This window comes from Geotrypetes seraphini, chromosome 8 (genome assembly GCF_902459505.1).
Source record: "Geotrypetes seraphini chromosome 8, aGeoSer1.1, whole genome shotgun sequence".
NCBI classification, from domain to species: domain Eukaryota; kingdom Metazoa; phylum Chordata; class Amphibia; order Gymnophiona; family Dermophiidae; genus Geotrypetes; species Geotrypetes seraphini.
Window position 1 is genome coordinate 119,716,854 of NC_047091.1, and position 14,795 is coordinate 119,731,648.

Below are 14,795 nucleotides of genomic sequence, written 5' to 3' on the forward strand. Positions count from 1 at the left end.
AAGCCAAATTTACGTATATCCTGGAAATGTGGATTGATTCCGACTTGGCTGGAAGAGCTGGTTTCTTGCCGTCATTGCAGTAGAGGGAAAGCTGCTAGTGCTGACGGTCTGTGGCCATATTGCCCAGAGATTCCTCTGCCCTTTTTGTCTTCACCTCGCACAGCAGAAGATATTAGCTGTTGTCCAGACCCATAGACTCTTCATAACTATGTGATAAATTATTCAACCATATATTAAATACTTGAAATTGTTTAATTGGTATGAATTCACAGTGTTGTTATTAAGATCTCATCTATCAGCTCAGGCTTCACTGGGGGGAGGGGGGCTGAGTGCAGATCTGGGCATTTTTCTGGCCCCGTGTTGAAGCTGAAGATGGCTGGCTGCTTCATAAATAACACTCTAAGGAACATTGCCTCATGACACCAGATGACTGTGAAATATGTAGGCTTGGGGCGAGCCAAGATCTTCTCCTAATAATTCTCAGAGATGTTCCAGCTGCTTAAAGCCTTAGCTGGAAGCTGAAGCATTTTGAGAGTCCTCTCATTCAGGTCTGGATGCTTTCTCAGCCCCCTTCTCCTTGACCCCCCCATGGGTTAATCACAGGCAGTCTTGGGTAGAGGGCTTCCTGAGTAGATGGGGGTGAGAGTTTCAGGGCAGATCCTAACTTCAAGGATTGAGTTGTGAGATCAAGGGGAGATAGCCCAATTAATTCATCAACTCTTTCAAAGAGGGTACTAATCACCAGTTTAGACACCAACATTTCAAAATGATTGAGGGTGCCAGCACAATACCGCAGTGTATTGCAAACTGTGTACCACGGCACACTAGTATGCCTCCTGAGATTTCACTGGGGAGGAAGAGAGGGCCAGTGCTGGCTGACTGCCTATAGGACGTGCCTTTCGCAGCAAAAGGCACATCCTGTAGGCAATCAGCTGGCGCCAGCGTCTCTCCGGCCCTCTTCCCTGCTGGCACCCCCTACTGGCAGCTCAGGGCCCATCTGGAGGGCCTTCATGCATGTGCGGACGTCGACGTGATGACATCATGCATGCACATGACATCATCACGGTGACGTTCACGTACTTCCGGATGTCTTGAGCTGCGGCCACTACATTTAGGGTGCCGTGGCTTGAGGAAGTTTTCAGGACACTGCAATACAGCTTACTTCTCTCTAGACACAAATGGTTGAATTTGCTCAATATTAGGGGTGCTTAGCACGCAATGGCAGTTACAGAGCTGGCTCCTGTTATCGCCAGGAAATATCCCTACCATCAAGAGTAGATTCAAATGAAGGTATGAGCTTTTGGGATAAGGCTGCAGATGAGATTCTTTCACCTCACCCACTTAAATGAAGCCAAAGTAGTCAAATTTGTGAAAAGGAGTTTTTGTGAAAGAGTGTCCTTACAACAGGAATTCTTTCCATAGGAAGGCATTACGCCAGGAACTGGATTCAGCTGTTCCTATGAGTATGTACTTTATTTTCAGCACAGATGCCTCCTTGGGATGTTTCTGAGCAAATTTTTGCAAGGAACTTTGAGTTAAAGGGCAGACAGGCGCAGACTGAGACTTCTGGAACAACTGACCCCAGGTTAGCATTTCACTCTAGTGCAAAGTAGAGAATGACACGGGACAAATATTTCCCCATTCCCGCAGGAATTCAATTTCCCCATCCCATCCCCGTGATTTTTGTTGCTGTCCCTGCCCCATTTCTGCAAGCTCTGCCTTAACTGCACAAGCCTCGAACACTTATGATTTGAGGCTTGTGCAGATGAGGACGGAGCTTGCAGGAATGGGGCAGGGACTGGAAAAGAACTCGCGAGGATGGGACAGGAAAATGAGTTCCTGTGGAGCCAGGGAAAAATTTGTCCCCGTTTCATTCTCTAGTGCAAAGTTAATAATAGCCCGTTTGCTGAGAACAAGCTCTGATGTCGAACAAAAATTGAATGATGCTCAGAGTTCCCTGCCCATGCCACCTCACTGAGGGCGTTTCATTCCAGTTTAAGATCCTTTGGTTCAAGATTCCTGGGTTATTCATGCCAGAAAATGTGATGGAACGACTCTTTGATTCCCCTTAGTGGGAATTCCTTTAGATCCTGCTATTCAAGAATTACAACAATTCACAAATTAGCATTTCCTTCTCTGAAAGGTATTAAACGCACTGGGAAGCTTAGTAAATCTTTTACTTTTAAATTGGTGAGAATTTGGAATGGACTTTTAGATTCTCTAAGACTGGTAGATCAATTATTTCAATTTCGAAAAAGTTTAAAAACCTGGTGGTTTTCACAATAGTTAATTTGATTTTAGCTGTCGTATAGTAATTTAAAGCCATTCAACATACTTTTTTCTAACTTTTTCCATCCATCTAATCTAACCAATTTCTGGTTTTATTCCACAGTTTTTACTTGTTATGTTTCATTTTTTAACGAACTGTAAACCAAGGGAGTAGATTCGGTATATAAAATGAAGATTAGATTAGATTAGACCACTTGGGTTTTATTATTGAGGTTCTCAGTTCTCTGTCTGAGGACAGCAAACTTCACCTGATTCATAAGCATTTTTCAAAATGAATGACACGAGGAGCAGAGCGGTTATCTCTACCTTTCTGGGGTGAATTGTGGGTACAGGTGACTGTCACAATGATAATGCCTGTGACAGCAAACTGGACTGGTAATCCCTGTGACAGTGATAGCAAATAATATCTATGATTGTGCCTAAGATAGTGACAGTGATCTGCCTGTGACCGACAGCAATCTGGACTAGTAATGCCTGTGACAGCAGTCATGACTATGCCAGAAAAAGGTAATGATAGCTAATGAGATAAACAGAGACTATCCAAATTTCCCCTCCCCCCAGCACACAGGGGTGGGGGAACTGTGCTCTCGTTTTTGGGGTTTCCTGATAGATTCTTGTAAGTGACTTCTCCGCTGTTCTTTCAGGGAACTTCCTGCCAAGCTTTGAAAACAGTTTCAAACAGGAAGCCTGTGAGGTTTTTTCCACCATCCTACGCACATAGAGACAGAAGCAGCCAGTGTCCATGGCAAACATGGACCGATGAGACGAGGCCCCGGTCCCTCTTGTTGGAGCTGGAGATACAGGACGAACAAAGGGGATTTAGTTCTTCCAAAGCTTCCTACTGAGGTAACAGGAGGGAAGACTAAGAGGGCTAAGTTTAGAGACAGGTTTACATCAGAAAAATATATACAGACACCTCTGAGGTGCCTTGACTGGAAGCACATTCATTCTTAGACTAAATAATACAACCCTGGGTTTTGCCTCTCTCCCAGCTCTGTATCCTAACTCTCTTAGCCCCCACCCCCACCCCCAAAGAGAAGCCTATGCTTTCTTCTGTAGCACCTACAAGGTAGAGTCAGGAATAGTAAGAAGTGATATACTGAGTAGTTGCAAGGAGCCATACAGAAGCCAACACACAGGGCTAGTCCCACAGCAGAGATGCAGACACTCATGCTTCCCTAACACTACAGACACACACACTTCCAGGGCAGCCTGTGGTCACAGCACGAGATGCACACACTCCTGGCTAACACCACAAACACAGCTACAGCAGCATGTGTTCACAACAAGGGATGTGTGCTCCCCTGGACGCCCAACACCACAGGCACACACAGCCTACCATGTTTTTGCATCATGGACACTCGCATGCACATTTGTATATCCTCACATCATGGACATACTTGCATTACCACAGGGCTGCGGGGACAGCACAGTGTTTGTTCCTTTGCCAATTCAGCACCTTCGTGGTGTTATCAGTGCAGTGTGCACTCTTTTTGTTATTATTATTAGGAAATTAAGGGCCCCATTATTGAATGGATTTATGCTTTTAACTTTTAGGCCCCTAAGTTGGCCTCATTGAAAATTTACTAGGGCTGAGAGTCCCTAACATACAGTTCCACTAAGCTCTTAAATTTAGAATCATACCAAGTGGGTGTCAACAGGGACAGATTTAAAGCGAGGAAATAAATTCAAGAACTTTGCACTAAGATGGCAAATCTAGGCAAATGAATGGCAGATCTAAATTTATTCCGTTTGTATTCTGCTGACATTGTGAGTATCATATCTGTGTGATATGAATGTTCTCCCATGCTGCCTATTATGGTATCTTTCATATTCTGCTGACATTTAAAATATTTCAGTTCTGTGGTTGTTTCACAATACTGCTAAATGTTTATATTTCTGATATTATATTGTGTGTATTTTATTACTAGGATTCTGTTTGCCATCTCCAAGATGACCTCATTGATGGTATTTATGTTTATCCCCGTCCTTTACAAAGCCGCACTGGCGTTTTACGCGCCAGCCGCCGTGGTAACAGCTCCGACGCTCATAGAATTCCTATGAGCATCTGAGCTCTTACTGCCGCTAAAAACACTAGCAAGGCTTTGTAAAGGAGGGGGTATATTTGGCCATTTTACTCTTGTTATGTTGTTCACAAAACATTGAAAATTTTATGACAAGCTATAGCTGCCGTACATTACCGGGCCATGGTGCGCCCTCACCTAGAGTACTGCGTCTAGCACTGGTCGCCGTACATGAAGAAGGACATGGTACTACTCGAAAGGGTCCAGAGAAGAGCGACTAAGATGGTTAAGGGGTTGGAGGAGCTGCCGTACAGCAAAAGATTAGAGAAACTGGGCCTCTTCTTCCTCGCACAGAGGAGATTGAGAGGGGACATGATCGAAACATTCAAGGTACTGAAGGGAATAGACTTAGTAGATAAGGACAGGTTGTTCACCCTCTCCAAGGTAGGAAGAACGAGAGGGCACTCTCTAAAGTTAAAAGGAGATAGATTCCATACGAACGTAAGGAAGTTCTTCTTCACCCAGAGAATGGTAGAAAACTGGAACACTCTTCCGGAGTCTGTCATAGGGGAAAACACTCTCCATGGATTCAAGACAAAGTTAGACAAGTTCCTGCTGAACAAGAACATACGCTGCTAGGGCTAGTCTCAGTTAGGGCGCTGGTCTTTGACCAGAGGGCCGTCGCGTGAGCAGACTGCTGGGCACGATGGACCACTGGTCTGACCCAGCAGCGGCAATTCTTATGTTCTTATGTTCATCATAAAGGAGGTAGTTGGAACCTAAGCACAGTACCGGGCAGAGCTTTGGATTCTTGTCCAGAAATAGCTAAGAAGAAGAAGAAAAAAAAAAAAAATTTAAATCGAATCAGGCTGGGCAGACTTGATGGACAATCTGGGTCTTTATCTGCCGTCATCTACTATGTTACTATGTTAAATACATACCAATAAACAAACAAATAAAATATAAGCATAACTTTTAAGCTCCTAAATTGAGATGAATTTTCAGCTGAAAACTTAGGCCCTCTTTTACTAAGCCACAGTAGAGGTTTCTACCGCAGCCCAGGGCGCTAAATACTCCAACGCTACGCCAACAATCATAAGAATTCTATGAGCGTCGGAGAAGCATCTGAGCATTTAGCGCTCCAGGCCACAGTAGAAACCTCCTTAGTAAAAGGCTCCTAAGTTTGACTGAAAATAGGGTGCAAATTTAGGGGCATAAATTCAAGAGCTCAGCTTCAAGAGCTACACATCCTAGAATCCGTGTGACAGGCTGCGTATGTTTCTATAGCACTTCTAGACGTACATAGCACTGTACATTTTTCTTTTTTTATTTCTATACCGCAATACTGTTAAGTTCTATGCGGTTTACAACATGTGAGAGACAATCCCTGCTCAGTAATGTGGAGGAGTAGCCTAGTGGTTAGTGAATTCCTGATGCAGTTCCTTGTGACGCTGGTTAAAGTCACTTAACACTCCATTCAGTGGCATAGTAAGGGGAGTGGGAGAGGGAGGGGGGCAGACTGCCCAAGGCGCCGTCTTCACAGGAGCACCATCGCCTCTCCTCCTCTCTGCCCTCACCGTACCTCTTGAAACATTCGCTGGCGCGAGCAGCGTCTTCAACCTGCTGCTCGCACTGGCTTCAGCTCCCTTCTGATGTCACTTCCTGGTTGTGGGACCAGAGCGTGATGTCAGAAGGGAGCTGAGGATGAGTGGAAGATGCTGCTCGTGCCAGCGAATGTTTCGAGAGGTACGCAGGGGCGGGCATGCAAGTGGCAGGAAAGGGTAGGGGATGCATAGCCACCATCACGGGCGCCGAGTTCCCTGTCTACGCCACTGACTCTATTGCCCCAAGTACAAAATAAATACAGTGGCGCCTTGGTTTGTGAGCATAATTCGTTCCAGAAGCATGCTCGTAATCCAGAGCGCTCGTATATCAAAGCGAATTTCCCCATAGGAAATAATGGAAACTCGGATGATTCGTTCCACATCCCAAAAACTTTAATAGAAAATACAGTACTTTATGTACTTCTATTGCAAGATCTCACTTGTCACTACCACTGCGGGTGAATTGGGCGTGGTGCTTTTATTACAGTCAGCCGCGCTCAGCGTGAGATGCGCGTATGTTGTGTGCGCTTGAACTGCGGGTGCATGTATTACATTCAGACGTGATCAGTGATGTGACGTGGATATATTGGGCGTATTTGACAACGCAAGACAACGCTCGTTTATCGAGTTACAATTTAAGAAAATGTTTTGCTCGTCTTACAAGACACTCGTAAACCATGTTACTCTCTATCCAAGGTTTGACTGTACCTGTATATAATATGTAAACTAGAGAATGACACGGACAAATTTGTCCCCTACCCTGCAGGAACTCAATTTCCCCGTCCTGTCTCCGTAAGTTTCGTCGCTGTCTCTGTCCATGCCCCATTCCTGTAAGCTCTGCCTTAACCACACATACCTCGAACACTTATGATTATAAAGTGTTTGAGGCTTGTGTAGATGAGGACGGAGTTTGCAGGAATGGCGCAGGGACAGGAAAAGAACTCGTGGGGACGGGACGGGAAAATGAGTTCCTGCGGGGATGGGGGGAAAAATTTGTCCCCATGTTATTCTCTAATGTAAACCACTTTGTAACCTCAGAAAGGCGGTATGTTAAGTCCCATTCCCTTTCCCTTCCCTGACAAGCTAACTGAAACAGACAACTAGGGATTAGGGAATGTCTCACAGAGGGAATGATAAAACAGTCATTGGTACTTTACAAGTAAGTGAGAGTTGGGAATTAAAAGCAGCCTCAAAAGAGTGGAATACTGCCAGAGACAGTGCTTGCCATATTGAGTTGGTCTCATTTGCTGCTGTGAACCCCTGTTCCTATGTGCTCTTCTCACCCTGGAATCTTCCATCACTACTTTTTTGTCTCTACAGAAACGAATTGCAACCTGATCATGGCGCCACTGGGAGACAAAACACCTTTGATAAGGGGCGAAAAGTCATGCAGATCTTCCTCCTTGGAAGCAGGTGCCTTGCAGGTATACCTGTACTTCAGCAACTCTCAAGTGCTCTCCTCTGATTTCTCTCTGGCCTTGTCCTGTGGAGAGTACTCAGCCGAGGAGCTGTGTGTACTGGCTGCCCAAGCCTGTGGTAAGTTTGTGCTCATTTATCTTTATTTGTGGACACATTATTCGTGAAGCAAAGCTGTCTATGTCTGCATAGACCTACCTGTGCAAGGATACACTGCAGGTTGGCATTGTGGCCTTCCCTCTGTCCTTCATGCCTTTTATTCTCTCATTTTTTTGGCTAATAAGTCCTGAGCTAAGGATGGTCCTTTCTTGCCCTCTCAGCTGAGACTAAAATCCTATACAACTTAGAGGTATTATTGTCCTTCTTCCTGAGCCTGCTAAGGACATAATGGTAAGAACATAAGACTTGTAATACTAGGACAGACCGAAGGTCCATCAAGCTAGTATCCTGTTTCCAACAGTAGCCAACCCAGGTCCCAAGTATCTAGCTAGATCCCAAGTAGTAAAACAGATTTTTATGCTGCTTATCCTAGGAATACACAGTGGATTTCCCCAAGCCATCTCAATAATGGCCTATGGACTTCTCTTTTAGGAAATTAGCCAAACCTTTTTTAAACCCTGCTAAGCCAATTGATTTCACCACATTCTCTGGCAACAAATTCCAGAGTTTAATTACACATTGTATAAAGAAATATTTTCTCTGGTTTGTTTTAACTCTACTACTTAGTAGTTTCATCGCATGCTCCCTAGTCTTAGTATTTTATAGAAAGAGTAAACAAGTGATTCTCATCTACCCTTTCCACCCCACTCAATATTTTATACATCTCTTTCATATCACCACTAAGCCATATCTTCTCCAAGCTGAAGAGCCTTAGCTGCTTTAGCCTTTTCTCATAAGGAAGACATCCCATCCCTTTTATGATTTTTGTCAACCTTCTCTGTTCCTGCCCACATAGTTAAAAATTACACTCAATGTGTGCATTTTATGCAACTTTTCAAAGAAAAACTACCCATACTACTTTTTTTTTTCTTACCCAGTGTGCATTGGGCCACGTTCAGTAAATGGCACTCAAACATTGGCACTCCATGCTATTTTATAATGGACATTCCATAGCATTGATTTCCAACCAACGGACTTATGCCTGCTAAAGCCAAGTGTAAATTAGAGAGTTGCTTAATAAGTTTCAAGGTCTTTTAAAAAGCTGGCTCTTCAAGGATGCTTTCAATTGAGTTGCTCAAACTCTATAGAACTCAAATATTCCTCAGTGAACTAATATCCTTTAAATGAAAATTAATTGGGTAACAATATATGTTCTTTTCTCCTAAAACATTGTAGTTCAGCCTGTTTTCCTCCTGTTTTGTGTATTGTTATAGTCTTAAAGTATGTGTCTTTTTACTAAAACCCTGTTTTTATATTTGTAAATTGTATTGGATCATGATATTGCGATCAAATCAAGAACATAAGAACATAAGAGTTGCCGCTGCTGGGTCAGACCAGTGGTCCATCGTGCCCAGCAGTCCGTTCCCACGGTGGCCCCTAGGTCAAAGAGCCCTAACTGAGACCAACCCTACCTGCGTACGTTCCAGTTCAACAGGAATTCGTCTAACTTTGTCTTGAATCCCTGGAGGATGTTTTCCCCTACGACAGCCTCCGGAAGAGCGTTCCAGTTTTCCACCACTCTCTGGGTGCCCTCTCGTTCTCCCTACCTTGGAGAGGGTGAACAACCTGTCTTTATCTACTAAGTCTATTCCCTTCATTATCTTGAATGTTTCAATCATGTCCCCTTTCAGTCTCCTCTTTTCAAGGGAGAAGAGGCCCAGTTTCTCTAATCTCTCACTGTACTACAATTCCTTCAGCTCCTTAACCATTTTAGTTGCTCTTGAAACTTGACAGAAATTTCACCCATCCCCGCTCATCCCCAATGGAATCTAACCTATACCCATCTGTACCCACAAAGCTGCATTCCATCTCCACCCATCCCAACCCGTATCTTCAGGACTCAGTGATATTATTTACTGGCTTACAACCCTCTGCTTCATCCTAACAGCCTTCCATGGTTTTCTGGATGATATTCACTGTTCAACCAGAAAGTGTTCCAATCCTCAGTATGGTGCTCCAGCTGCCTTGCTGTGAATTCCAAACCTCATTCTGGTGCTCCAACTTCCTCTTTTCATGCATTCCAAGCCTCATTCTGGTGCTCAAATTGCCTCTCTCAGTGCATTCTAAGCTTCATTCTGGAGTCACAGACATTTTGATTACACTCCCATGGGAATCCCATGGCACCTTATTCCATCCTTGTGGGAATCCTGTGGTAACTTCTTCCATCTCCATGGGAATCTTGTGGCAACTTCTTCAATTTAGTGATCAAAATGTGTGAGTTTTGAGAATTTATATCTACTATCTATATTTTGCACTATATTTGTCTATTTTTCTATAGTTGTTACTGAGGTGATATTGCATATTTTAAGGGTATCTGTCTTGACCTCTTTGAAAAAAACCCAAATATAAATAATTAACATTTTCTCTGCATACAGAGTGCTTTGTGGTTTTTTAAAATTTTATGGTTACCATTATGAATTAATAAGATATTGTGTGTACATGAAAAATGAATGGAAGAAATTGGGGCGGGGATAGGGTAAGATTGGGGGTGGGGCTAGGGCGGGATTGGGGGCGGGACTGAAATCAGTAGATGTCCCGTTTTGATGAAAAAAATAAATGGTTATGTTAGTGGAGACCCATCTCCAAATGGGAACCATGAGTGAAAAGACCCAGCTTCTTGCAGAGTCTGTGTGGAGTGTTTCAGCTTGACAGGAAAGAGAGTGGTCCCAGGCTGAGGAACGAGGTTGGGACCTTAGGAATTATCCACTCTGTGGGGTATTGATGTCAGCTGTCACTCTGAGTGATGCAAAGTCAGACACACTACTGTGCGCTGTGGCTTTTAGTTTCAGTTTTTATTAGGTGCAGTCCCTGTGTGTGGAAGCTATTTTGCTTGGAGGAAAAGAAGATCCTTTATTATTTAAATGATTATATTCTGGCTTGGATACTATTTTAGCAGAGGGATTCAGACTGCAAGATCTGATGATTCCTATTGGTTCTCATTGGTCCACATTCACTCAACTGAACTTCAGGTGTCAGTTTTGGTTTTGGCTGTAGCCAAAAACCAGGCGATAAATTTCAGCTGCAGTTATGGTTTCGGCCAAAAACTTTCAGATAGTTTTGGTGGCAGTTTTGGTTTCAACTGAAACTGAAAAAAACAAATAGCTTCTCATTTAGGGTTACCAGATTTTATGTCAGTATAATCTGGACCCCCTAGACCCGCCCCCAGGCCCTCCCAGTTCCACCCATCCCCTCCCCATTATGCCCCAGCTCCGCCTCCATCCCCCCCCCCCCCCCCCCCACTGCCTGTTCATTGGGCAAAAAGGCATGCGCAGATGCGGCACAATGCCACACACATGCGTGCGTGCACGTGACTTCGCCAAATTGCATCTGCGCATGCGCAGATGCCCCCCTCCCAACATGATTTCTTTTCAAAACCTGGACAAAGTGCTGGGTTTTGAAAAGCTGTCCAAACCCCAGGACATGTCCAGGAAAATCCGGACGTCTGGTAACCCTATTCTCATGGCAGTTTTCAATCAGATCTGATAAATCTCTATTTAGGTACATGTCTTTAAACCTATTAATCCGTTACCTCTCTGTCTTGCTCTCTCCTAAAAAGGAATTCTGCCGGTGTATCATCCCCTCTTTGCTCTAGCAACAGAAGACCTGTCATCTTGGTTTTCTCCAAAACATATTTTCATAGTTGATGAATCTGTGCCTCTAGTTGTGGTCTACAGAATTAGGTAAGTTTTGGCGATGTACTACGGCACTCGCACACAATTCCCTTTGCATTGTGCAGCTATGGGTTTACCTGTGCTATATAACTTACAAATAAATTAATTGTGATTTCATAGTCCATATATTCCAGCATGGACCGAAAACATCATCAAACTTGGGGGGGGGGATAAACAGAATAAGTATCACATACTTGAAAAGAGGCCTATGCAATGGTGACAACTAACCCCTGGATTTAGGGCTTGTGATTGCAGAGCTCTGGAAGGTTTAAGGGCCAGATTCAGTAAACGGCACTCAAAAATTGGTGCCGGAAAAAGTCGGCGCCCAGCACTGTTCTATAAAGGACACCGCTGGCTGAATGATCTTTATAAAATAACACGTAGTATCGAGTCCCGCATCTAACTTTGGGCAGGAGGACTTACGCCTGCTGAAACCAGGTGTAAATCCTGGCACGCAAATTGGATGGGCGTCCCTAGCATTCATTAACACTGCATTCAATTTTCCAGAATGCCCCTGACTCGCCCATGCCCCTCGCGTACCCCTCCAATGACTGCACCTCTATGGGTTGCACTTTATAGGATTTGGGCACCCAGTGTTCTAGAATAATCCGCAGGTAGATACGTACACAACTCATAATTGGTGCCAATGAACATCAATAATTGATTGTTAGTGTCCAATTCTGCAATCTCAGGATTGTACCCAAATGTGGGCAACATTTAGAGAATCCAGGGTTAGGTGACTTAGAAGTAGGGGATTGAATTGTGTGTGGGGGGGTGGGGAAAGGAAATTGAGGGTAGTTCCTAATGAAGGCTTGTGGCTCAGGGATTGTTGTCCTGGTTCTGATTTAAGTTTGAAGGCCTAAAGAACCAAGACTTTAATGTAATTTAATAGTATTTTGTTAGTGTCTTATAGCCCACTTTATCTAAATGGTCCAAAATGGATAAAAATCATAAACAAATTCAAAGAGCCATAACTCAAGCAGTAAAACAATTTTTAAAACATTCATCAAATTCATAAATTAAAAAAAATAAATAAATTAAAAGCAAGATCAGAGCTTAACAAATTATTTCCATAAAAATTTCCTAAATAAAATTGTTTTAGTCAAGTTTCAAGTTTCAAGTTTAATTTTATTTGATGTATCGCTTATTACAAACTAAGCGATTAACAAAATATAACAAACATTGTTAAATTATATATTATTGAACATTTAAAGGGGTAAAATAACAGTATCTTAGTACTACTTTAATTAAAAGGAATTAGACACACAAAACAATATTAACATACTATGACACATATGGAGTGAACATGAGGGCTTAAAGTTACAAAAATATTTTCCCGAGAGGGAGAAAGAGTGGTCTGAGAGGGGAGGGAGGAAACATTAGGAAGGGATTAAAAGTTCTAAGATAGAAATCAAGCAATGAAACAAAGTATAAAAATGAATACGCCTAACCCATTTGGCAGGTTATTCCATTCTAGTGCATCCTGACAGCAAAATCATTTGTTGAACATTTCTTTAATAATAACTTTATTCATATATACTGCCACAATCTTGCGACTTCTAGACGGTTTACAATGAAGAGAAACTGTACAAAGTGTGTACATTTCTCACAGTAGGAAGCTGTAAACAAAACTGCCCTTTAGATAGATCGTAAAGCTCTTTTATTATCAAGGAAGCAAGACAGAAAAATATCTAAAGCCCAGTACTTCAGGGTCCTTTTGCTAAGATGCATTAGGTGCTAATGCAAGCTTAATGCAGTTTAAAATGAGTGTATCATGTAGAAAGTGCCATTTTAGTGTGTGCTAATCCATATGCTACAAATATATGTTCAATTTTTCTGGAGGGGAAGCGTTGGGTGAGTGGCATTCCTGTGCTAATTAGCACAACTACGTTACTGCACACTAAGGGCTCCTTTTACTAAGCTGCGTTAGCGTTTTTAGTGCACGCAGCATTTTAACGCGCGCTAAACCCGCGCTACACGGCTAAAACTAATGCCAGCGCAATGCTGGCGTTAAGGTCTAGTGTGTGGGGCAATTTAGCGCACGCTATTCCGCGCGTTAAAGCCCTAACGTGGCTTAGTAAAAGGAGCCCTAACTGGTTAGAAAAATAAAGAAAAATAATAAACAACACGCTTACACAGAAAATATTTTTTAAATCAAAAATTTTTTTACTCTAATTATAATACATATTTTTCATGGGGGAAGGTAGTGCTCAGAGACATGGAGGAAAAAGGGGAACAAGTTCCCCCAAAAGCCTCCCCACCCAATCATTGCAGTACTTCCGATTAACAGATAAATACTCTTCGATTGTCAGCTCAAAATCTTTTCTCTGTTCCGTCATTAAAATACCTAAACGCTATGGGCTCCTTTTACGAAGGTGCGCTAGGGCCTTAACGCACGCAATTGCACGCGTTAAATTCCCAAGCGCTAGCTGCTACCGCCTCCTTTTCAGCAGGCAGTAGATTTTCAGCTACCACGCGCTATAGCACATGGTAATTTTGTGCATGCGCTAAAAACCCTAGTGCACCTTCATAAAAGGAGCCCTATGAGATCTTCTATTTTTTCTGTGACTGCTCCTTCTCTCTGGAATAGTATCCCAGCTTATTTACGCAAAGAATCAACTCTTAATCAATTCAAGACAAAGCTAAATACATTTCTTTTCATCGATGCCTTTGAGATTTAACTGCCCTTTTAAGGGCGACTTAGAATTATTTTATTTTTATTTACCCTCCTATTGTTTTTCCCTGAAATTGTTATCTTTTATCTTTGAAATTTTAGTTCTTGACTATTATCCTCGTTTCCACCTGTTATGGTTTTGTCTCCAAAAGTCTTTGTCGCCCCCTGTCTTTTTAAATTTGTATTTTAACCATTGTTTTTTTTATGATTTTGTACACTGCCTAGAAGGCTGATTAGGCGGTATAAGAAATTTTAATTAAACTTGAAACTTGAAACTTATGCAATGTATTGAAAAGAGATGGAACTTATCTGTCAAATAAAGTTCTTTGGCCTCGACGTGCCACGTTTCATTATTTCTTCAGGAAGCCAAATGAAACAAATTCAAAAGGCACAAGTCTTATATGCTGGCTGTTAGTCTTTCAAGAGCTAAAAAAGGCTTTAAAGAAAAATTCCACTCCTCTGCTCGCGAGACTAACATCCAGCATATAAGACTTGTATCTTTTGAATTTGTTTCATTTGGCTTCCTGAAAAAGATAATGAAACGTGGCATGTCGAGGCCAAAGAACTTTATTTGACAGATAAGTTTCATCTGTTTTCAATACATTGCATAAGAGTATTTATCTGTTAATCTGAAGTACTGCAATGATTGGGTGGGGAGGTTTTGGGGGGAACTTGTTCCCCTTTTTCCTCCATGTCTCTGAGCAATGCCTTCCCACATGAAAAATATGTATTATAATTAGAGTAAAAAAATTTTTGATTTAAAAAAATATTTATTGTGTAAGCGTGTTGTTTATTATTTTTCTTCCTGATTCTTTCACGCTTCCTCATTAGGATTGTATTTTCCTCCATTTTTGTTTTTGACTTTGTCACTAACTGGTTAGTGCAGGATTAGCGTGTAAGTCCTTAGGGCCAGATTCTATAAATGGCGCCTGTCAGACACTGTTACGCACCTACATTG

At 42.5% G+C, this 14,795-nt stretch overlaps 1 protein-coding gene across 2 annotated transcripts in view; it reads left to right on the forward strand.

The window, feature by feature from the left end:
- Positions 1-3,006: 3,006 nt before the first annotated feature.
- The window catches only part of JAK3 (Janus kinase 3), a 138,665-nt gene continuing 126,876 nt past the window's right edge, over positions 3,007-14,795 (forward strand). For both annotated transcript variants that reach the window (XM_033957213.1, XM_033957214.1), the window contains exons 1-3: positions 3,007-3,135; positions 7,238-7,453; positions 11,049-11,172. In XM_033957213.1, the coding sequence (XP_033813104.1) occupies positions 7,258-7,453; positions 11,049-11,172 (320 nt within the window). In that variant the 5' untranslated portion in view covers positions 3,007-3,135; positions 7,238-7,257. The remainder of the gene's footprint in view (positions 3,136-7,237; positions 7,454-11,048; positions 11,173-14,795) is intronic.